General features: G+C 51.7%; 1 protein-coding gene across 2 annotated transcripts in view; it reads right to left on the bottom strand.

The window, feature by feature from the left end:
* ect2 (epithelial cell transforming 2) overlaps positions 1-6,005 on the bottom strand; it is an 87,131-nt gene extending 81,126 nt beyond the window's left edge. The window contains exons 1-3 of one of the 2 annotated variants that reach the window (XM_072474392.1): positions 5,685-6,005; positions 668-741; positions 117-296 (exon numbers count right to left, since the gene is read on the bottom strand). In XM_072474392.1, the coding sequence (XP_072330493.1) occupies positions 117-296; positions 668-741; positions 5,685-5,805 (375 nt within the window). In that variant the 5' untranslated portion in view covers positions 5,806-6,005. The remainder of the gene's footprint in view (positions 1-116; positions 297-667; positions 742-5,684) is intronic. The other variant, XM_072474393.1, reaches the window with a different exon arrangement.
* Positions 6,006-24,690: the final 18,685 nt, after the last annotated feature.

The following is a 24,690-nucleotide window of genomic DNA, read 5'->3' on the forward strand; positions in this document are numbered from 1 at the left end:
AACAAAAACATTCTAACCTTAGGCTTTTAACCCTTAAATTGCCCACTACATGTCTAATCCAATTTTTCTAACATCTCCCAATCGACACTAACATTTACATTGACGATTATCCATACCTCTCCTTTTCTAGCACAATGAAGTAGAACAGGAGGCCCCAGAATTCTAGCATTCATTTTGTGCAAGGTCCCATACGGTTGGCCGTCAAATTCTCCCAGCACAAATATAGTCGCCATCTCAGCAGTTTCAGTCCCAAGATCTGCTAAGCTTTCGGATTTAAAAAATGGCAGCTTGATCTCCTAAGTCATCGTGAATAGAGAAAAAAAAAAGAAATTAGAAACACAAATTCTTCGCATTGTGCAGAAGGCTCACTTCTTGCAGCATGGTCTTTGGGCAAGAACAAATAAAAATCTTAATTTTCAAGCAACACAGAAAACTAAAACCTTCCACTTTTTAAAGGATGAATGCAAGTATGTATGTATGTACTTGCCAAAATTGTTTCTTATAGCATGTTAGGAATGTTGGGTGCTTTACCAATAAGATGAATTACCACAGTAACAAAAGAACCAGAATTTCAAAATAAATGTTCCCGTAATAGATCACACATCACTGACACTTACAGATGAAAAGATAATGAATATGATTGAAGTTTTAAACATGGCATTATTACCTCCAAGGCTTTCAGGATCTCTTCAGTGTCTCCAACATTTCCCATTAACGCAACTTGTGTTTGAATAGGTGTGCCTAGAAAACAAAAACAAAAATTTATAAGCAGAAATTGATCTTCCACAGCACTGACTAAATGTAGTTTTCAAATGAAGGAGGGCTAGAGTACATGAAATAATTGGACCAGAGTATACATATATAATAGTGCTCATTTTCAAGCCATGCATTTTGTCTTTTATTTCAAATATCAATTCCTTGTGTGGTGGCACAGTGTGTTACATCCCTGCCTCAAGTCAGAAGCTCAAGATTCAAGTACCACTTCAACACTTGATGATCAAGGAAGCCAAGATCATAATGTTGCCAACAGGTTAAGTATCAACTTGCAAATCCTTCCAACATATGCCAATAGCAGGTGATAAGAGAGCAGAAGATTCCTGATCAGCCATTTGATAGAAAGAAAATTGGAGCCTCTACCATATAAATAGCTTTGGACAACATGCAAGTTCCCAAAGCAAGTTAGACTCCTTGCAGGTGGGATGGCATGGATTGCTGCGTGGCCAGTGTGGATAGGGTTGGTGCCAAAAGCAGAAAGTTTGATCATGGTTCCAGCGGGACCAGCCCCTTTATCCTACCCACAGTGCAAGTTGTGGCATTGTTGCGTCAGACCTGCCTTTGTGCAGAGAACTGAATATATGTATAATACAAATTGCCCATCAAGAACATGACACGTTCTAATTGCACCTACTGGCCAAAGACGAGAGAGATTTCAACTATCTGTGGGTACTGGAAGTGAAAATTCACAAAAGTTATCAAAAACGTTCAAGAGATTAACAGGACAAGGCAGTTATAAAAATAGGAGCCCAGCATACAAATGCACGTGGCAGAATAAATTTTAAAAATTGGTTAAAACACACATATTAACCTTAAAGAATATATTGTGCTAGCCATTAGAACCAACTACAAACCAGATCGGACAGAGTTAAATATTTCAGGTTATAGAATGCATGAGAAGAACAAAAATATGGGCAAGCAGAAACGATGATACAGATCTTCAGGTACAAGAATTATTGATACCTTAGTCACTTAAAGCTAAAGGAGTAAATAACGATGGGAAAAAGAAAGATGGGTTTGCACCTAAAATGCCCCCTTATCTTTTCAGAGGAGTGATTTTATTTATTTTCAACAATTGTTATTTTCATTTCAAATTCCCAGGACTCGCAGTTTTATTTTTACTGTTTTACAATCACACCCAGTAACAGGTGGAAGCCAATGCAAAATTCACTATAATTTTATGATGAACATTCACAAAGATGTGAAGTCATTAGAGGGAGTATGAAGGCATTAGAGGGAGTATGAAAAGATTTATGATATTGGTACACCTTGTATATATATATATGCCTTCAGCATAATGAAACGTCCCAAGGTGCTTCACAGGAATATTAAAAAATTAGGACTACAAACCACAGAAGGAAATATTTGATCAGGTGACTAAAGATAGGTTTTAGTATCCTGAGGGAAGAGTGGCAGAGAGGTAGGGAGGGAATTCCAGAGCTTGGGACCTAAACAATTGAAGGTAGAGTCACCAACGGTGCAGCAATTAAAATCAGTCATGCACGAGACCCCCAAATTAGGAGAGCTGATAGGAATTGACTATTTCCTGATAGATCTGATAGGTAAAAGAAGGCTATTTAGTGTAAATATTAAGCCCCAGTTTCAATACCCATTTTAAATTGAAGATTTCAGCACTCATAACCTCAGGTCATGATAAAACACATAGCTTCAACAGAGACACAAAAAGCCTGACACATGCATAAACTCATTGGAGATTAAAACAACATTTTTACTAAGCAAAGATGAAAAAGCTATTGTTCTAACAAACATTTTCAAAGACAGTTTGACATTAAGACATGAGCTGCTCCAGTAATCTGATCAAGGACGAAGCAGGCACCATAGCAACATGAAGGCACTATTGTTCATAAATGTGGATAAAGCAAAGTCAGCAGAAACTAGTTTTGATAATAGCACAGAATCGCATTCCATAACATACACAAATATTCAAACATGAAACATTCAGACTTATGTTGCACATTAAGAATTGACAGCTAACCATCGAATCAAATACATTTGATTGTAACCCAAACCAATTAGGATGTCCAAAGATGTGCGGGTTAGGTGGACTGGCCATGCTAAATTGCCCTTAAGTGTCCAAAACGATTAAGTGGGGTTTATGGGGACAGGGTAGATACGTGGGCTTGAGTAGGGTGCTCTTTGTAAGGGCCGGTGCAGACTCGATGGGCCGATGATTCTATGATAAATTGAAAAGCAGAACCGAAAAAGATCATAATCCCTGGATTCCTACCTGAGCCATGAGCAATTTGGCGCAGGGTCAATAAGATTAAAGAAGTAAATGCGTGGCTCAAAGGTTGGTGTGGGAGAAATGGGTTTGAATTCATGGGGGCCAGAGGAGTTTTACAAGAAGGATCCTGGGAATTAAGGACTTTGTCATAGGAGGAGCAGTTGAGAACTCTGGGTCTGTACTCAATAAAGAGTTTAGAAGGATGAGGGGGGATCTTATTGAAACTCAAGAGTACCGAGGGGCCTAGATAGAATGCGTTCTTAATTAATAAGGGGATATGGGGTTATCGGGAGAAAGCACGAGAATGGGAATGAGAAACTATGATCAAATGGTGGAGCACACTCAATGGGCCGAGTGGCCTAATTCTGCTCCTATATCTGATAGTCAATTGTTTTTCAAAAAGAAATTGGATAATTGTCAAGGGCAGCAGATACATGGGAACACCACCACCTCAAAGTTCCTCTCCATGCCACACACCATTCTGATTTGGAACTATATTATCGTTCCTTCGTTACTGGGTCAAAATCCTGGAACTCCCTACAGCACAGCTGGTGAATCTACGCCACACAGATTGCAGTAGATCAAGAAGTGGCTCACTGCCACCTTCTCAATGGCAATTAGGGATGGGCAATAAATGCTGACCTGGACATTCTTGTGAAAGAATAAATGTAAAAAATTTTTGAAGAGGAAAAAAAATTGGAGATGCAGCAGGAGTGGGACTAGCTGAGTTACTCTTGAAAAGAACCTGCATGAACACAACAAACCAAATTATCCACCTCTGTACAATAACTATTCTATTTTAGAATTTTCTGGGGAGGGATGAAGGAGGGGAGAACTATACTCACAACCTTTGGGTTCAATGTTGGGTCCATCATCTGGAAATTTCTCTAAAAGACTATTGAGAAAACATCTGCTAAACACTCAACAAACTGAGGGGAAAAATTTCAAGATTTTCTTTTCTCAATTTATCTAGGGGAAAAAAATCAATTACTACAGTACACAAATACTAGACTGTCCATTTAAGTGGAGCAGAGTGGAGCAAGCATTTGGCTTCACAAAATCATAGATCAGCGCCCACTCTCTTAATATCAGACACGTTCTCTGTTCCAGTGGTGGGCACATACAGCCCAGCTGCGTTGAGTGCAGCCCACAAGATATTTTGTAGACTGTTACCAACGCTCAGTGTTTCCACATTCCATGGACTTAGGTCCACATAGTTTATTTCCTACTACATGTATGACTAAAGTGATACACATGTAAAGCAAGGGCAAGTGAAGTGAGGTGCACGCTGATTGCTTACCACATTGACTGTGAGAGTCGCACATTTCTTCTGCATTCAAAGTGTAAATTTTTATTTTGTTTTGAAGATAATTCAGGGGCCGATTTAGCTCAGTTGACGGACAGCTAGTTTGTGGTGCAAAGCAAGGCCAACAGCACGGGTTCAATTCCTGTGCCGGCTGAGGTCAGTCACGAAGCCTTGCCCTCGCCGAAGGTGTGGTGACCTCCGTTAAATCACCCCCAGTCACCTCTCCCCCCCCACTAAAGGGGAAAGTAGCTACCTGGGAATATGGGCAGCATGGTAGCGCAGTGATTAGCACAGTTGCTTCACAGCTCCAGGGTCCCAGGTTCGATTCCCAGCTTCGGTCACTGTCTCTGCAGAGTCTGCACGTTCTCCCCATGTCTGCGTGGGTTTCCTCCCACAGTCCAAAGGTGTGCAGGTTAGGTGGATTGGCCATGATAAATTCCCCTTAGTGTCCAAAAAGGTTAGGTGGTGGTGTTACCGGGATAGGGTGGAGGCGTGGGCTTGATTAGGGTGCTTTTTCCAAGAGCTGGTGCAGACTCGATGGGCCAAATGGCCTCCTTCTGCACTGTAAATTCTATCTATTCCATAGCGACTACTTTATAGTTACATTAATGTATAAATGATTTCACTATTTCAACAACTCACTATGAAATCTTTCACAACACTTCACCCGATGAGGGAGCAGCGCTGGACTTTAACCTGTTGTTGTGAGACTTCTTACTGTGCCCACCCTAGTCATGCCAGCGTCTCCACATTATGAAATATTTGGCATGTATTAAATCTATTCAATCTCATTTGCAAAAAATGATTTGGGTCATGGTTAGTCCAGAAGCCCGATTTCAATCTTGTGGCCGAGATTGCCAATCACTGCTCTATTCCCAACAAAAGCATTACGGTATTTCTGCACATCTGTAACTTCCAGTGAAGAGGTATTAAGTTAGTAACGCAGCATAGGGATATAATTAAACTCTATCTTTGACAGAGCTCTGGCAAAGAGTCATTCAGACTCGAAACATTTGCTCCCTTCTCTCTCCACAGATGCTATCGGCCCTGCTGAGATTGTCCAGTATTTTCTGTTTCAGATTCCAGCACCCACAGTAATCTGCTTTTACAGCTGTGTACACAATGATCAGTTTCATTAACTACAGCAGTTCTTTTTTAAAAGTATGTCTAACATCACCAGGTCAGTACAAAAAGTGAAGCCTGCTTAGGAAACAACTCCATCTTTTACATCACCCAAGAACGGTCAGCTGAAACCGGTGGCTGCATCTTCCAGAATCGGGTGGCGAGGGGTGTTTGTGAATGTTCCCTAACCGCCTTCCGACAGGGAAATTGGAGTCTCGCTCAAATCACCCTCGTTACCTTCCACGGCGTCCGGTGAGACCTCGGCCAGTAGATGCTCCTTGGAGGAGTCGGCGAGCCTGGAGTCGAAGACCGACGAGTCCACCAGGAAACTCCCGGCCGCTGAGCTCCTTTCGGCCATTGCCGGCCCACCGGGTCAGGTCAGTTGAACAAAGGCTCCCTGTAAAATCGAAGCGGCCTCCGGCGCACGCCGTGGCTTAAAGCCGAGGACGAGCCCCGGTTTAAATTTGGCGCTCCCTCGTCTCCAAACGACTTTGGAATCTCGGTTGCCAACAGAAAATTCAAACCGCCGCTCGCTCTCCTAAACGCTTGTTTGATTGGTCCGCACATAACGGATTGGCAGACGCTAAAGACCTTTCCTGATTGGTTACTCGCGGAGACGTGGTGGTTCTCACATGTGATTGGTCCCGAGGACACCGACGTCATGGCCGGCGGGTCAATGAGCCGGTGTTGAGAGGCACCTCAGGGTGCCATGTACTGTGCTGAGAGAAACGGATCTGTTTCGCAGGTGTAATCTCCGTCATAGAATACAGTGCAGAAGGAGGCCATTCGGCCCATTGAGTCAGCACCGACCCTTGGAAACAGCACCCTACCTAGGGCCCGGCCCTAACCGTTTGGATACTAAGGGCCAATTTAGCATGGTCAATCCACCAAACCCGCACATCTTTGGGCTGGGGAGGAAACCAGAGCACCCGGAAACAACCCACGCAGATACTGGGACAAAGCGCAAACTCCACACAGTCACCCAAGGACAGGCGCTGAGAGGCAGACCGTTAACTTTTAGAAAATAAATTCAGGTAATAGCTGAAGGTGGTTTGACAAGAATAATAATAAACAAACTAAAACACTACTTTTGTAGGCAGCTTATACTTTAAACTACAGAACCAAACTCTCCCTTTTAACACTGATGCACGATCAATTACACAAAGACTGCAACCTGGTGGTGGCGGCGATTCCGGTGTGGGTCTGGCCCTCGGTGACTCCGGGAGCGTGCCGAGATCCTCGTCACCCTCGGGCGTGGGCAGGGGGAGAACGGATTGTCCTGGGGCGGGGGCTGTGGTGGGGTGCACCGGGGAAGGGGAGTTGAATGCAACTGAGGCTTTATTACACTAAGATGTGTGGCCTCCTACAGCAGCAGGTGAACTGGCTGCTGTATGGGGAGCACACATATTTATACTCCGCCTACTGTGCGGAGACAGCAGGCAGGGAACTACCCCCGTACCTGTAGTACAGGGCCTTACCACAAACCACCTAATATATACACCAGTGGTGACTTATCACATTCACCCCCTGTTAAAATTGAGTCCGGCGGGCTTTGATCTGCCATTGGGAGCGCCGCAGTGGTGGCGGCGATTCCGGTGTTGGTCTGGCCCTCGGTGACTCCGGGAGCGTGCCGAAATCCTCGTCATCCTCGGGCGTGGGCAGGGGGAGAACGGATTGTCCTGGGGCGGGGGCTGTGGTGGGGTGCACCAGGGAAGGGGAGGGTGGCGCTGGGTCGGAGGGGTATGTGTGTATGGAACCAGCTGGTGCGAGGTCCCTGAGGGAGACAGTATCTTGGCGGCCGGCGGGGTACGCTACGTAGGCGTACTGCGGGTTGGCGTGGAGTAGCTGTACCCTTTCAAATAACGGGTCCGCCTTGTGGAGTCGTACGTGCTTACGGAGGAATACGGGTCCTGGAGCTGCAAGCCAAGTCGGGAGCGACACCCCGGAGGTGGACTTCCTGGGGAAGGCAAAGAGACGTTCATGGGGTGTGTCATTAGTCGCAGTGCATAGGAGCCACCGAATGGAGTGCAGTGCGTCGGGGAGGACCTCTGTCCCATTCTCTCTCTCCACCTGCCCATTTCCCCGGGGGTTGTAGCTGGTCGTCCTGCTCGAGGCGATACCCTTGTTGAGCAGGAACTGACGCAGCTCATCGCTCATGAATGAGGATCCCCTGTCGCTGTGGGCGTAAGCGGGGAAGCCGAACAGAGCGAAGATGGTGTTGAGGGCTTTGATGACGGTGGCAGACATCATATCAGGCCATGGGATGGTGAAGGGGAATCTGGAGTACTCATCGACTGAGGAAGTACGTGTTACGGTCGGTGGAGGGGCGGGGCCCTTTGAAGTCCACGCTGAGGCGTTCAAAGGAGCGGGAGGCCTTCACCAGGCGCGCATGGTCTGGCTGGTAGAAGTGTGGTTTACACTCCGCACAGACCTGGCAGTCTCTGGTGATTGCCCTGACTTCCTCGACGGAGTAGGGCAGATTGCGGGCCTTGATGAAGTGGTACAAACGTGTGACTCCCGGGTGACTGATGCTCGATCAATAATTCCAGAAGCGAGATTGGAGACAATTGAAGGCTTTGTTACACTAGATGTTTCCCCCAGCAGCGCAGGTACAGAAGGCAGCTGCTGGGGAGACATGGGCTCTTATACTCCGCCTTATTGGGCGGAACCAGCAGGCAGGCTGAACCAATGAAATTAATGAAAATGAATGAAATGAAATGAAAATCGCTTATTGTCATGAGTAGGCTTCAATGAAGTTACTGTGAACAGCCCCTAGTCGCCACATTCCGGCGCCTGTTCGGGGAGGCTGGTACGGGAATCGAACCGTGCTGCTGGCCTGCTTTAAAAGTCAGCGATTTAGCCCAGTGTGCTAAACCAGCCCCTTCTACTCCAATGGTCTTACAGCATTACAGGGTACCGTAATACCTCTAATACCGACTGCCACATTCACCCCTGTTAAAAAAAGAGTCCAGCCGGGGTGGTGGCCTCGCATTACACAGTGGTAGAGGTTAAGGTTATGGAGGTACCCGGTATACATCAGTACAGTGGTTTTGCCTCGTTACATCGCAACTACTTACAAAATTTATTTACAGTTCAGAATGAAGCAATTAGTCGATCGGGGGCCCTGGTCGTCCTCTGCGATCGTCGTAGCTTCGGTGGTGATGCAGGCGCCGGCTCGGGCATCTGTGGCTCCGGGAGCGTGGCTTCGGTTTCTTCGGCAGCTTCATCACCCCTAGACGGTGGGAGGACCGATCCACCTGGGAAGGGGGCGGCTGTGGGGTACGCCAGTGGGAGGGAGGGTGGGATAGGTGGTGGGGGTATGTGTGGGGATCCAGCGGGCGCTAGGTCCCATAGGGAGACCGTATCCTGTCGGCCGTCAGGGTACGCCACGTAGGCGTACTGAGGGTTAGCGTGGAGGAGATGGACCCTCTCGACCAATGGGTCCGACTTGTGCGCCCGCACGTGTTTGCGGAGCAGGATGGGTCCAGGAGCTGCCAGCCAGGTTGGAAGCAGGGTCCCGGAGGAGCACTTCCTAGGGAAGACGAGACGTTCATGAGGTGTTTGGTTGGTCGTGGTACACAGCAGTGACCGGATGGAGTGGAGGGCATCTGGGAGGACCTCCTGCCAGCGGGAGACTGGGAGGTTCCTGTACCGTAGGGCCAGTAGGACGGTCTTCCAGACCGTTCCGTTCTCCCTCTCTACCTGTCCGTTTCCCCGGGCGTTGTAACTGGTCGTCCTGCTCGAGGCAATGCCCTTGCTGAGCAGGAATTCACGCAGTTCGTCGCTCATAAAGGAGGACCCCCTATTGCTGTGTATGTAGGCGGGGAAACCGATCAGCGTAAAGATACTGTGGAGGGCTTTTATGACGGTCATGTCGGGGCAGGTAATGGCGAATGGGAACCGGGAGTACTCGTCAATCACGTTCAGGAAGTATGTGTTGCTGTCGGTGGAGGGGAGGGGCCCTTTGAAGTCCATACTGAGGCGTTCAAAGGGACGGGAAGCCTTTATCAGGTGAGCTTTCTCTGGCCTGTAAAAGTGCAGCTTGCACTCCGCGCAGATTTGGCAGTTCCTGGTGGTTCTCGATGGAGTAGGGCAGGTTGCGGGTTTTAATGAAATGGAAGAATCGAATGACCCCCGGGTGGCAGAGGTCCTCGTGGAGGGCTCGGAAGCGGTCCACTTGTGCATTGGCACATGTGCCGCAGGATAGGGCATCAGGAGGCTCATTTAGCTTCCCGGGACGATATAAGATCTCATAGTTGTAGGTGGAGTGTTCGATCCTCCACTGTAAGATCTTGTTGTTCTTTATCTTGCCCCCTGTGCATTATCGAACATGAAGGCCACCGACCGTTGGTCAATGAGAAGAGTGAATCTCCTGCCGGCCAGGTAATGCCTCGAATGCCGCACAGCTTCTACTATGGCCTGGGCTTCCTTTTCAACTGAGGAATGGCGGATTTCTGAAGCGTGGAGGGTGCGTGAGAAGAAGGCCACGGGTCTGCCCGCTTGGTTGAGGGTGGCCGCCAGAGCTACGTCGGACACGTCGTTCTCAACTTGGAAGGGGAGGGACTCGTCGATGGCGTGCATCGTGGCCTTTGCGATGTCCGCTTTGATGCAGCTGAAGGCCTGGTAGGCCTCTGTCGACAGGGGAAAGACTGTGGATTGGATTAGCGGCGGGCCTTGTCCGCATAGTTGGGGACCCACTGGGCATAATCAGAGAAAAATCCCAGGCAGCGTTTCAGGGCCTTGGAGCAGTGAGGGAGGGGGAACTCCATGAGGGGGCGCATGCGTTCAGGGTCAGGGCTATAACTCCATCATGCACTACTGTGGTAGTATGTATTAGGGGTCATGTGGGACTGTGAAGCCGTGATGCAATTGGCTGACAGATCCCGGGTCCTGGTTGGCTGTTGACTCCTGGCTCCGCCCTGAAGGCGGAGTATAAGAACCCGAGCTTCTCCCCGCCGCTCCATTCTGTTGCTGAACTGCTGGGGACAAGTCTCGCTTAATAAAGCCTCATCGACTTCATCTCTACTCGTCTCTCTCGTAAGTCATTGTGCGCTACAATTTATTGAGCAAGCTTAAAGGACTATGGAGCTCCGGATCGCCCCGGAATGCCTGCAGATCAGCCCCCACGCAGCGAACTCGGCAGCAGTTTTTAAACACTGGCAAGCTTGTTTTGAAGGCTACCTCCGAACGGCCCCCGGCCGGATCACAGAAGACCAGAAAATGCAGGTCCTGCATTCGAGGGTAAGCCCGGAAATTTACCCTCTCATAGAAGACGCAGAGGATTTCCCGACGGCGCTCGCAGCACTGAAGAGCATCTACGTTCGCCCCGTGAACCAGGTCTACGCACGCTACCAACTCGCAACGAGACGGCAAAGTCCCGGAGAATCGTCAGAGGAATTCTACGCCGCGCTGCTAATTTTGGAACGGAGCTGCAGCTGCCCGCCGGTGAACGCGATTGAACACACGGACATGCTAATTTGCGATGCGTTTGTGGCAGGTATGAACTCTCCCCAAATCCGCCAAAGACTTTTAGAAAGAGAGTCGCTAGGACTCTCAGAGGCACGGGCCATTGCAGCTTCCCTAGATGTGGCCTCGCAAAACGCCCGCGCCTACGGCCCCGACCGCGCCTACGGCCCCGACCGCGCGGCAGCCCCTTGGGCTCCGTGGACCCCCGTCGCGACAAACCCCCCCCCCTCCCTCACAGGCTTGCGCGGTTAAAGCGCCAGATCATCCCGGGGGGGCCCGCTGCTATTTCTGCGGGCAAGCGAAACACCCCCGGCAGCGCTGCCCGGCCCGCGCAGCTATTTGCAAAAGCTGCGGCGAGAAGGGCCATTACGCGGCTGTGTGCCGGTCCCGGGGGGTCGCCGCAATCCCCGGAGAAGAACGAGCCCAGCGCATTTCAAACGCTCCCCAACCCCCCCCAGCGCCCCATGTGCGACCCGCGGGCGCCGCTATTTTGGGTCCCGGGCACCACGAGGGGAGGATGGGCGCCGCCATCTTGTGACTCCCCAGCCACGTGCGATTCATGGGGGGGGCCATTTTGTCCACCCCGACCACGTGCGATCCATGGGGGCGGCCATTTTTTCCACCCCCGGCCGCGTGCGATTCATGGACGCCGCCATCTTGGATGACAACAAAGGACCCCAGCATCGACGGCTCCACGGGGTCCGAAGAAGACGCCGAGACACTACGACCACGACTGGCTTCGGTGACGCTGGATCAATCACGGCCCCGGACGCTCCAGACAACGACAACAACGGTGCTGATCAATGGACACGAGACATCATGCCTGATCGACTCCGGGAGCACCGAAAGTTTCATTCACCCCGACATGGTAAGACGCTGTTTTCTGACCATCCATCCAAGTACGCAAAAGATTTCCCTAGCTGCAGGATCCCACTCCGTAGAGATCAAAGGGTTCTGCATCGCGAATCTAACGGTGCAAGGGAGGGAGTTTAAAAACTACAGGCTCTACGTCCTTCCCCAACTCTGCGCGCCCACATTACTGGGATTAGATTTCCAGTGTAACCTGCAGAGCCTAACATTTCAATTCGGCGGCCCAATACCCCCACTCACTATCTGCGGCCTCGCAACTCTCAAGGTTGAACCGCCGTCCTTGTTTGCAAACCTCACCCCGGATTGCAAACCCGTCGCCACTAGGAGCAGACGGTACAGCGCCCAGGACCGGATATTTATTCGGTCTGAAGTCCAGCGGTTGCTGAAGGAAGGCATAATCCAGGCCAGCAATAGTCCCTGGAGAGCCCAGGTGGTAGTAGTAAAGACCGGGGAAAAGCAAAGGATGGTCATAGACTATAGCCAGACCATCAACAGGTACACACAGCTAGATGCATACCCTTTCCCCCGCATATCCGACATGGTAAATCGGATTGCCCAGTATAAGGTTTTCTCCACCGTGGACCTCAAGTCCGCCTACCACCAGCTCCCCATCCGCCCAGGTGACCGCAAGTACACAGCCTTCGAGGCAGACAGGCGTCTATACCACTTCCTAAGGGTCCCATTTGGTGTCACGAACGGGGTCTCGGTCTTCCAACAGGAGATGGACCGAATGGTTGATCAGCACGGGTTGCAGGCCACGTTCCCGTATCTCGTATCTCGTATCTCGTATCCCGTATCTCGACAACGTAACCATCTGCGGCCACGATCAGCAGGACCATGACGCCAACCTCCAAAAATTCCTCCAGACCGCTAACGCCTTGAACCTCACATACAACGAGGAAAAGTGCGTTTTTAGCACAAACCAGTTGGCCATCCTGGGATACGTAGTACGCAATGGGATAATAGGCCCCGACCCCGAACGCATGCGCCCCCTCATGGAATTTCCCCTCAACCGAACAGTGTGAAGGGGTCATGTGGGACTGTGAAGCCATGATGCTATTGGCTGACAGATCCCGGGTCCTGGTTGGCTGTTGACTCCTGGCTCCGCCCTGAAGGCGGAGTATAAGAACCCGAGCTTCTCCCCGCCGCTCCATTCTGTTGCTGAACTGCTGGGGACAAGTCTCGCTTAATAAAGCCTCATCGACTTCACCTCTACTCGTCTCTCTCGTAAGTCATTGTACGCTACAACTACGTAGCCGAGAATGGCTAGACAGTCGGTGCTGAACACGCATTTATCCTTGTTATATGTGAGATTTAGGATTTTTGCGGTCTGGAGGAATTGTCGGAGGTTGGTGTCGTGGTCCTGCTGGTCGTGGCCGCAGATGGTGACGTTATCGAGGTACGGAAACGTGGCCCGCAAACCGTACCGGTCAACCATTCGGTCCACCTCTCGTTGGAAGACCGAGACTCCATTAGTGACACCAAAGGGAACCCTTAGGAAGTGGCAGAGCCGCCTATCTGCTTCGAAAGCAGTGTATTTGCGGTAGCTAGGGCGGATGGGGAGCTGGTGGCAGGCGGACTTTTGATCCACCGTGGAAAAGACCTTGTATTGTGCGATCCTGTTGACCAGATCAGATATGCGGGGGAGAGGGTACGCGTCAAGCTGCGTATACCTGTTGATGATCTGGCTATAATCGATGACCATCCTATGCTTCTCCCCGGTCTTTACAACCACTACTTGAGCTCTCCAGGGACTGTTGCTAGCCTCAATGACACCTTCCCTCAGTAATCGCTGGACCTCCGACCTAATAAAGGACCGGTCCTGGGCACTGTACCGTCTGCTCCTGGTGGCGACGGTTTGCAATCCGGGGTGAGGTTCCCAAACGGAAGGTGGATCGACCTTGAGGGTCGCGAGGCTGCAGACAGTGAGGGGGGTATAGGGCCGCCGAATTTAAAGGTGAAGCTTTGGAGGTTGCATTGAAAATCTAACCCTAGGAGTGTGGCAGCGCAGAGGTGGGGAAGGACGTAGAGCTGGTAATTTTTAAACTCCCTTCCCTGGACCATGAGGTTCGCTATGCAGAACCCCTTGATCTCCACTGAATGAGACCCGGAGGCAAAGGAGATTTTTTGGTTAACTGGGTGAACGGGGTGTGGTGAATGTATAGTGCTAATAATTCACCAGTGCATTTGTATCATGTTCTGCTGTTGTGTTATGTTGTTAACCCTGTGGGCTCCACCTATGGGCCATTGTGTGGCTTCAACCACAGGGGGATATATTGGGGCATGTATGGGCTCCGCCATTTGCTCCTCCATTTAAGAGGAAGTATAAAGAGCAGCTGACCTGCAGGCAGTTCCCAGTATTGTACCAGTCGCAGACAGGCACTGTTCTAAGCTGATTAAAACTACAGTTAACTTCTCCTCGTGTCTTTGAGTGAATTGATGGTCGCATCAATTTAATCAGCTTAAATACAACTATGGAATCAGCCCTCAAACCTGACAGACTGGAACTCGATCCGCAGGCCGCAGAGGCGAAAGACATTTTTTTGCACTGGCATCGATGCTTCAAGGCCTACCTCGCTGCGTCGTCCACGCTATCCGTCACTGATGAACAGAAGCTGAGCCTCCTCCACACATGGGTGAGCCATCGCATTTCTGTCCAGCTCGATGAAGCCGCCTCCTATGCAGATGCCCTCGCGCTGCTCAAACGCCTCTACATATGGCCTGTGAACGAGGTCTACGCGCGACACGTCTTCACCATTCGCCACCAGCGCCCCGAGGAGTCGCTAGATGACTACCTACGCGACCTCAAAGCCCTCGCACGCAACTGTAATTATCAGGCCACTCAGCACATGGAGCTCGCCGTCTGAGACATCTACGTGGCAGGAGTCCGGTCGAATGATGTGAGACAGCGCTTGCTCGAAAAAGGGGCCCAGGACCTGGATGACACGGTAAAGTTAGCCACCTCTCTGGAGGTTGCTTTTCAGAGCCTTACTGTGTTCCCGACTGACCACGCGACCCCCTCGTGGACCCCCGACCAGAGACTACCCCAGGCCTGTGCTGCGTGGCCACCCGCCCATCATGGGGGGCTACCCTGCTATTTTTGCGGCCAGTCTCAACACCCCCGGCAGCTCTGCCCGGCCCACAACGCGAACTGCAGCAGCTGCGGGCGAAAAGGACACATCGCCAACGTCTGCCTGGTGAGGTCTAAGAACTCAAACTCACAGACCCGATCCTCAGACTCACAGGCCCCGCAAGGTGGCAGCATGTCTGCCGACTCCGCCCCCTCACACCACGTGCGACTCACGGGGGCCGCCATCTTGGACGCCATCTTCCCCACCGCCCACCACGCTCGACCAACGGGGGCCGCCATCTTGGCAGCCATCTGCTACACCGCTCGACGCGTACGATCTACACGGACAGTCATCGCGGGGCCGCCCCAGCACCTCCGATCACGCCGCCGGCTACCCGCAACTCAGCGTAGTCACCCTGGACCAGTCGCGACCCAAGCACCTCCGGAGCTCCATGGTGGCCATCCGGGTTAACGGGCACGAGACGCCCTGCCTTTTCGACTCCGGGAGCACAGAGAGCTTCATTCACCGGGACATGGTATGACGCTGCTCGCTCCCAATTTTTCCGACGCAACAAACCATCTCCCTCGCCTCTGGGTCGCACTCGGTGGAAATCCAAGGGTGCACTACTGCAACCCTAACGATACAGGACGCTGAGTACGCTAATTCTAAACTATATGTGCTCCCAGGCCTCGGTTCTCCTCTCCTATTGGGACTCGACTTCCAATGTAACCTCAGGAGCCTTACTCTTAAGTTCAGGGGGCCCCTACCATTACTCACCATATGCAGCCTCGCGACCCTAAAAGTCGACCCTCCCCCTCTCTTCGGAAACCTCACCGCCGACTGCAAGCCAGTTGCCACCAGAAGCAGGCGGTATAGCATGCAGGACAGGACGTTCATTAGGTCCGAGGTCCAGCGTCTCTTGCAGGAGGGAGTCATTGAGGCCAGCAATAGCCCCTGGAGAGCTCAGGTGGTGGTCGTCAAGACCGGGGAAAAGTTCCGGATGGTAATTGATTACAGCCAAACCATTAACCAGTACATGCAACTCGATGTGTACCCCCTTCCCCGGATTGCAGACATGGTAAATCAGATCGCACACTACCGCGTGTTCTCCACGGTGGATCTGAAGTTTGCATACCACCAGCTCCCAATCCGCCCGGAGGACCGCCACTACGTGGCTTTTGAGGCAGACGGCTGCCTTTTCCATTTCCTCCGGGTCCCCTTTGGCGTCACGAATGGGGTTTTGGTGTTCCAAAGAGCAATGGATCGAATGGTGGAACAGTACGGGCTGCGGGCCATATTTCCATACTTGGACAATGTCACCATCTGTGGCCATGATCAGCAGGACCACGTCGCCAACCTCCACCGATTTCTCCAAACTGCCCAAAAACTCAACCTCACCTACAACAAGGAGAAATGCATTGTCAGCACAACCAGACTAGCCATCCTCGGCTACGTCGTGGAGAACGGGGTCCTAGGGCCCGACCCTGATCGTATGCGCCCCCTCCTGCAACTCCCTCTCCCTCACTGTCCCAAGGCCCTGAAGAGGTGCCTTGGATTCTTCTCCTATTATGCCCAGTGGGTCCCGCAGTATGCGGACAAAGCCCGCCCACTAATTAAGGCCACCATTTTTCCACTGGCAACTGAGGCCTGCCAGACCTTCAGCTGCATCAAGGCGGACATCGCCAAAGCCGCGATGCGCGCGGTGGACGAGTCCATCCCCTTCCAGGTGGAGAGCGACGCATCGGAGGTCGCTCTCTCCGCCACCCTCAACCAAGCAGGCAGACTCGTAGCGTTCTTTTCACACATCCTCACCACCTCTGAAATTCGACACTCCTCGGTCGAAAAAGAAGCCCAAGCCATCGTGGAAGCCGTGCAGCACTGGAGGCACTACCTCGCTGGTAGGAGGTTTACCCTTGTCACCGACCAACTATCGGTAGCCTTCATGTTCGACAATACGCAGCGGGGCAAAATCAAGAACGATAACATCTTGAGGTGGAGGATCGAAGACTTCACCTATACCTACGATATAGTATATCGCCCTGGGAAGCTCAACGAGCCCCCAGATGCCCTGTCCCGCGGCACATGGCCAGCGCGCAAGATGACCAACTACAGGCTATCCACGATGACCTCTGCCACCCGGTAGTCACCCCGCTCGCCCATTATATCAAGTCCCGCAACCTGCCCTACTCCACCGAGGAGGTCAGAGCCATGACCAGGGACTGCCAAATCTGTGCGGAGTGTAAACCGCACTTCTATCGACCGGATAAGGCCCACCTGGTAAAGGCACCCCGGCCCTTTGAACGCCTCAGTATCGATTTCAAAGGGCCCCTCCCCTCCAATAACCGCAATACATACTTTCTCAACATCATAGATGAGTTCTCCTGCTTCCCATTTGCCATCCCCTGCCCCGATATAACCACTCCCAGTGTCATTAAAGCCCTGCATAATGTCTTCACCCTGTTTGGTTTCCCCAGTTATGTCCACAGTGACCGGGGCTCGTCGTTCATGAGCGACGAACTGCATCAGTACCTGCTCAGTAAGGGCATCGCCTCGAGCAGGACGACCAGTTATAACCCCAGGGGAAATGGGCAGGTGGAGAGGGAGAACGCCCTACTGACCCTGGAAGACCGTCCTACTGACCCTGCGGTCCAGGAATCTCCCAGTTTCTCACTGGCAGGAGGTCCTCCCCGATGCGCTCCACTCTATCAGGTCCCTCCTTTGCACGGCCACAAACCAGACTCCTCATGACCGCTTATTTGGTTTCCCTAGGGGAGCTACCTCAGGGGCCTCGCTTCCATCCTGGCTGAAGACACCGGGACCAGTCCTCCTCCGAAAACACGTTCGGAGCCATAAGACCGACCCCCTGGTGGAGAGGGTCCAGCTCCTACACTCCAACCCACAATATGCTTGTGTCGAACACCCCGATGGCCGACAAAATACCATCTCTCTCCGGGACCTGGCGCCCACAGGTTCCACCACCTCCACCACCACCACTGCAGCCCCCACACTATATCCCGTCCAACCTACCATGCCCAGTGCTCCCACCCCTATATGGCTCCCGCGCTCCCTCTTACCCACCACATCGGTCCACAGGAATGAAGCTCCAGAAGAGCCGCTCCTGGAGTCCACGCCTGTGCCCGCACCGGACCCACTTCCACAGCCACCCGGACCGGCTGCAACACCAGTCCTTCGGCGATCGCAGCGCACGATCCGTGCGCCGGACTGCCTGAACCTATGAGCCCGTCACCACCGCCGGACTTCATTTTTAACAGGGGTTGAATGTGGTGAATGTATAGTGCTAATAATTCACCAGTGCATTTGTATCATGTTCTGCTGTTGTGTTATGTTGTTAACCCTGTGGGCTCCACCTATGGGCCATTGTGTGGCTTCACCCACAGGGGAATATGTTGGGGCATGTACGGGCTCCCTCCATGGCCCCTCCCCTTAAGAGGAAGTATAAAGTGCAGCTGATCTGCAGGCAGTTCCCAGTATTGCACCAGTCGCAGGCAGGCACTGTTCTAAGCTGATTAAAACCACAGTTTACTTCTCCTCGTGTCTTTGAGTGAATTGATGGTCGCATCACGGGGAGAGAACAGCGCTTTACCGTGTTGGGGTGTATGAAGCTCTCCGTGCTCCCAGAGTCGATCAGGAAGGATGTTTCCTGCCCATTGATGAGCACGGTCGTCGTTGCAGTCAAGAGTGTTCGGGGCCGAGATTGGTCCAGGGTCACCGAGGCTAGTCGTGGCAGAAGTTGGATGTTCTCCTCGGGCGGTGTGTGGTCATCCGAGTCAGGGTCCTGAGAGTCCAGCCAAGATGGCGGCACCAACTGGTCGCACATGGCTGCGGTGCACAAGATGGCGGCGCCCATCCATCACACGTGGTTTCCGAGAGACAAGATGGCGGCACCCGGAGGCCACACGTGGCCCTGAAGGAGGAAGATGGCGGCGCCCGCTGGCCGCACGTGGCCCGTGGAGAGGGTTGTGGTGGCGGTCCCGATTCGCCTCCCGAGACCGCAGCGACCACCCGGCCTGGCATACCGCCACGAAGTGGCTCTTTTTGCCGCATCCTTTGCAGAGGGATGAGCGGGCCTGACAGCGCTGTCAGGGGTGCTTGGCTTGCCTGCAAAAATAGCAACGGGGCCCCCTGTGGTTGCCTGGCAGTCTCGCAGCACAAGCTTGTGGGGGGATGGGTGGTGCATCGGAGTTGGTCGCAGGGGTGTTCCCCGCTGCCCAAGGGCTGCCGTGCGGTCGGGGACATAAGCACAGGCGTTTCAGGAGGCCACATCCAGGGAGCTAGCAAGGGCCCGTGCCTCCTTGAGGCCTAGTGTCTCGTTCTCCAGAAATCGCTGGCGGATTTGGGAGGACAGCATACCTGCAACAAATGCGTCCCGGATCAAAAGTTCTGTGTGGTCGCTGGCCGAAACATGCAGGCAGTTGCAGTTCCTCCCCAACACCAGGAGCGCACGGTAGAACTCCTCCAGTGATTCCCCAGGGATTTGTCGCCTCATCGCGAGTAGATCTTGGGCGTAGACCTGGTTTACAGGGCGAATATAGTGTCCTTTGAGCAGATTCATTGCGGCCTCAAAATCGTCCGCGTCCTCGATGAGAGTGTAGATCTCTGGGCTCACCCTCGAGTGCAGAACTTGCATTTTCTGGGCCTCCGTGGGTGTAATTGTGGCCGTCCTGAGATATCCATTGAAACACGCCAGCCAGTGCTTGAAGGTTGTCGCTGAGTTTGCCGCGTGGGGGCTGAGTTGCAGACATTCCGGCTTGATTCGGAGGTCCATTCTTTAAAATCTAGTGTAATAAATTGATGCTCGATCAATAACTCCAGAAGGGAGATTGGAGACAATTGAAGGCTTTATTACACTAGATGTTTCCCCCAGCAGCACAGGTACAGAAGGCTGCTGCTGGGGAGACACGGGCTCTTATACTCCACCTTACTGGGCGGAACCAGCAGGCAGGCTGAACCAATGAAAACAGTACCTCCTACACCAATGGCCTTACAGCATTACAGGGTACCGTAATACCTCTAATACCAACTACCACAGTGACAAAGGCTGTCATGCAGAGTCCGGAGTCGGTCCACCTGTGCGTTGGCACATGTACTTCGGGATAGGGCATCGGGGGGCTCGTTGAGCTTACCGGGGCGATACAAAATCTCGTAGTTGTAGGTGGAGAACGCGATCCTCCACCTCAAAATTTTACCGTTTTTTATCTTGCCCTGCTGTGTGTTGTTAAACATGAAAGCTACTGACCATTGGTCAGTGAGGAGAGTGAATCTCCTGCCGGCCAGGTATTGCCTCCAATGCCGCACAGCTTCAACGATGGCTTGGGCCTCTTTTTCGACGGAGGAGTGCCGAATTTCGGAGGCATGAAGGATTCGTGAAACGAATGCCATGGGCCTGCCTGCCCGGTTGAGGGTGGCTGCCAGAGCGACGTCTGATGCATCGCTCTCGACTTGGAAGGGGAGCATCTCGTCGACTGCGTGCATCGCGGCCTTGGCGATGTCGGCCTTAATACGGTTGAAGGCCTGGTGAGCCTTGGCCGTTAGGGGAAAAAGAGTGGATTGGATGAGTGGGCGGGCCTTGTCCGCATAAATAGGGCCCACTGGGCGTAGTGAGAAAAGAACCCCAGGCAGCGTTTGAGTGCCTTGGGGCAGTGGGCGAGGGGGAGTTCCATGAGGGGGCGAATGCGGTCGGGATTGGGACCCAGAACTCCGTTCTGGACCACATAGCTGAGGATGGCTAAGCAGTTCGTGCTGAACACACACTTCTCCTTGTTGTAAGTGAGGTTGAGGAGAGTGGTGGTGTGGAGAGATTTGGCAAGGTTGGTGTCATGGTCCTGCTGATCGTGGCCGCAGATGGTGACATTGTCAAGGTACGGGAAAGTGGCCTGCAGCCCGTACTGGTCGACCATTCGGTCCATTTCCCGTTGGAAAACCGAGACCCCGTTGGTGACGTCGAAAGGAACCCTGAGAAAGTGGTAAAGGCGACCATCTGCCTCGAAGGCAGTGTATGTGCGGTCCACCTTACGGATGTGGAGCTGTGCAATCTGATTGACCCTATCAGATATGCGTGGGAGGGGGTACGCATCGAGCTGCGTGTACCTATTGATGGTCTGGCTGTAGTCCATGACCATTCTATATTTCTCCCTAGTTTTCACCACTACCACTTGGGCTCTCCAGGGGCTGTTGCTGGCCTCGATGATGCCTTCCCGAAGAAGTCGTTGGACTTCGGACCTGATGAAGGTCCTGTCCTGGGCGCTGTACCGTCTGCTCCTGGTGGCGACGTTTTTGCAATCTGGGGTTAAGTTTGCAAATAGGGAAGTTGGGTTGAATTTTAGGGTCGCGAGGCCGCACACAGTAAGGGGTGGTAGGGACCCGCCAAATTTCAATGTTAGGCTCTGGAGGTTGCACTGGAAGTCCAGGCCGAGTAGTAAGGTAGAGCAGAGGTTGGGGAGGACGTAGAGGCAGAAGCCGGTAAACTCCACGCCCTGGACAGTGAGAGTGGCTAGGCAGTACCCCCGGATCGCCACGGAGTGGGACCCGGAGGCCAGGGAGATTCTCTGATTTGCGGGGTGTACCATGAGGGGGCAGCGCCTTTCCGTATCGGGATGAATGAAGCTCTCGGTGCTCCCGGAGTCCAGCAGGCAGGAATTCTCGTGCCCATCGATTTTCACGTTTGTAGAGGCGGTTGCTAGGTTGTGTGGGCGAGACTGGTCAATCGTGACCGAGGCGAGACACGGCTGATCGTCAATGGTGGCAAATGATGGGGTGCCCGGGGTGCATGGGTCCTGGTAAGATGGTGGCGACAACGGGCCGCACGTGCTGTGGGGGAGACAAGATGGCGGCGCTTGATGTTCCTGGGGAGGAAAAGATGGCGCAGCCCACGGGCCGCACGTGGTGGGGGTTGAACAAGATGGCGGCGCCCACGGGCCACACGTGTTCCGAGGAGAGGAAGATAGAGGCGCCCACTGGCTGTGCGTGGTCCGAGGAGGGGAAGATGGCGGCGCCCACTGGGCGTACGGGGGGGGAGGGTCGGAACAATAGCAGCGACTGAACGGGCCTGGCACACCGCCGCGAAGTGCCCCCTCTTGCCGCAGGCCTTGCAAAGGGAGCTCCGGACTGGGCAGCGTTGTCAGGGGTGTTTTGGCTGCCCACAGAAGTAACATTTGGGGCCTCCGGGGTTGGTTGGCAGCCGCATGGCACAGGCGTGGGGTTGGCTGAGTGGGGTCCCCAATGGGGCGGCCGTCTGCGGAGTCCACGATGCGTAGGAGGGGTCGGCCACGCGGCCCGGGGTGTAGGCCTGGATGTTGCGCGAGGCGACCGTCAGCGAGAAAGCAAGCTTTTTGGTTGTCGCGACGTCGAGCGTGGCCCCTTCTAAAAGGCGTTGGCAGATGTAATCTGACCCTATCCCCGTAACAAAAGCGTCCCTCATAAGCAAGTTCGAGTGTTCCGTGGCCGTGACGGCCTGACAGTCATAGTCTCTGACTAGGGGAATTAGAGCACGCCAGAAGTCTTCTACTAACTCACCAGGGAGTTGACTGCGTGTGGAGAGGATGTGTCTGGCGTAAAGCGTGTTAGTCCACTGAGCGTAGTTTTCTTTCAGTAGCGCCATGGCTTCGTTGTAATTCGGCGCGTCCTGGATAAGCAGAAAGACGTTGGAGCTTAGCAGCGTGTAAAGGATCTGAATCTTCTGAGCTTCCGGAATTGGATCCGGTGCAGACCTGATGTAAGCTTCGAAACAGGCTAGCCAATGTTCAACTCCTTTTTGGTGTTGCCTTATTGCGGATCCAGCTGCAAGCGATCCGGCTTGATGTGGAGGTCCATCTTCTGAAAACTTTAGTGTAATAAATTGATGCATAATCAATTACACAAAGATGAAAGTTGAATGCAACTGAGGCTTTATTACACAAATGGTGAATGACTGCTGTATGGGGAGCACACATATTTATACTCCGCCTACTGGGCGGAGCCATCAGGCAGGGAACTATCTCCATACCTGTAGTACAGGGCCTTACCACAAATCACCTAATATATACATCAGTGGTGACTGCCACAAACACAATTGGGAAAAAAACACTTCACATGTATATTTTACACTGTCCTTACACTTTCCCGGACCAAGCCCAAAGTGATACTTACCTCCTGAGGGTTTACTTCCATTCTTTCCTTTCCCAGTCTGGTAACTTTTATGCCCAGTACTGTCTTTCACAATGAGGTTTTTGCTGGAAATGTTTTGTCTTATCAGATGGCTTCAGTGATGTTATTGTGTGGGTGGAGCTGGGCTGTGGCTCTGAGTTTTACTTTCATTTTGAGCTGGGAACTGTTGTGTGCCTCTGAGTTTTTCTGCTTTCGTTTTCACATTTGGATGCTGTGTTCAGACAAGGATCTTGGAGTCTCCCTCTGCATTTTAAAAGCTGTCTCCAGATGACTTGATAACTTAAAAGTGATAACTGTTTTCTGGAAGGAATTCAAACCTGCTGTTTTGGACAAGAAACAAGAAGTACCTATACCAGATCTTGAGTGGTGTGGTGGGCCACATCTTTGAAAAAGGGTTTCTGGTTTGTGGGATCTTGTTACTAAATTGGGACAGCTTAAAGGGGAAATTTATTAAGGGTTATACATAGAGTGCTGTAGCTGTATGTGGTATTTATGTTTGTAGTTGATAAAAATGCTTACTGTATGTTTATAAAAATGTTGACTGAATTCGTAGAATAAACTTTGGTTTTGATTAAAAGTGCTTAAGGACTCTGTTGAATAACACCTGAAAGGGAGGCCCTGGTGCTCCTCATAACCAAAATTAATAAACAGTTGTCGGTCAGGTGAACTCCATGATATACTTTGGAGTTTTCTAAACCCTGGCCCAGAACAGAATTCCACTCTAAACCTTACTCCAGTCCAAAAAGTAACTGTTCATCAATATTTGTTTCATCTCTCATCCAATTTCCGATACATGTTGTGACTGTGCCTTTTATTCCATGGACTGATTTTGCTCACAAGTTTGTTATATAGCATTTTAACAAATACCTTTTGGAAGTCCATGTACACCATATCCACAGCATGACCCTCATCAACCCTTTGTTTTATCTCATCAAAAAAACTCGAGCAATTTAGTTAAACTCAATTTGCCCTGAACAAATCCATGCTGGCTTTCCTTAAGTAACCCTCATTTGCCCAAGTAACTATTAATTTTGTTCAGAATTATTGTTTCAAAAGGTTTCCTACCATTAGGGTTAAACTGATTTGTTGTTAACATACTTTTTTGAACAAGGGTGTAACATTTGCTGTTCTCTACTCCTCTGGTACCATCCCTGTGTCTTAAAGTCGCCAGAGTCCCAGATGACCATAGGTTGCTTTCCCGACAACTGTCAGCTGCAATCAAAAGCTTTTACCTTGTCGCCAACGTGGTAGCTCAAGACATACACCAGAGGCTTCCAGTAGTAAACAAAGAGATTTATTGATTAAAGGCAGTCAGTTAGATAACAGGCACAGAATACTATACAACAGGTCTTAATACTTCAGCTCCCTCGTCCACACTGCCCGGAGCCCTGCTCCCAGGGCAATGCGCAAACTCTCCATTGGTCGAGGTTCACATGCTCCCACGTGATTGGCCTTGAGCCGGTGACATGGTCCATGGATCCTGCCCCATTAAAGTTGCCACATTACCATACCAACTAACATCTGTCATTTATCTGCTTCATTCTTTTGTCATCCAGGGAAGTCTGAATTTGTTGGCTCTACTTTTCCAGATCGTGGGAATATATTATGACTATACTTGAACACTGTCTCCTTTAAAGCCGGCCTGTTGTTCAGTTAGAATGTACAGTTCATTT

Source organism: Scyliorhinus torazame, chromosome 14, assembly GCF_047496885.1.
Source record: "Scyliorhinus torazame isolate Kashiwa2021f chromosome 14, sScyTor2.1, whole genome shotgun sequence".
NCBI lineage: Eukaryota > Metazoa > Chordata > Chondrichthyes > Carcharhiniformes > Scyliorhinidae > Scyliorhinus > Scyliorhinus torazame.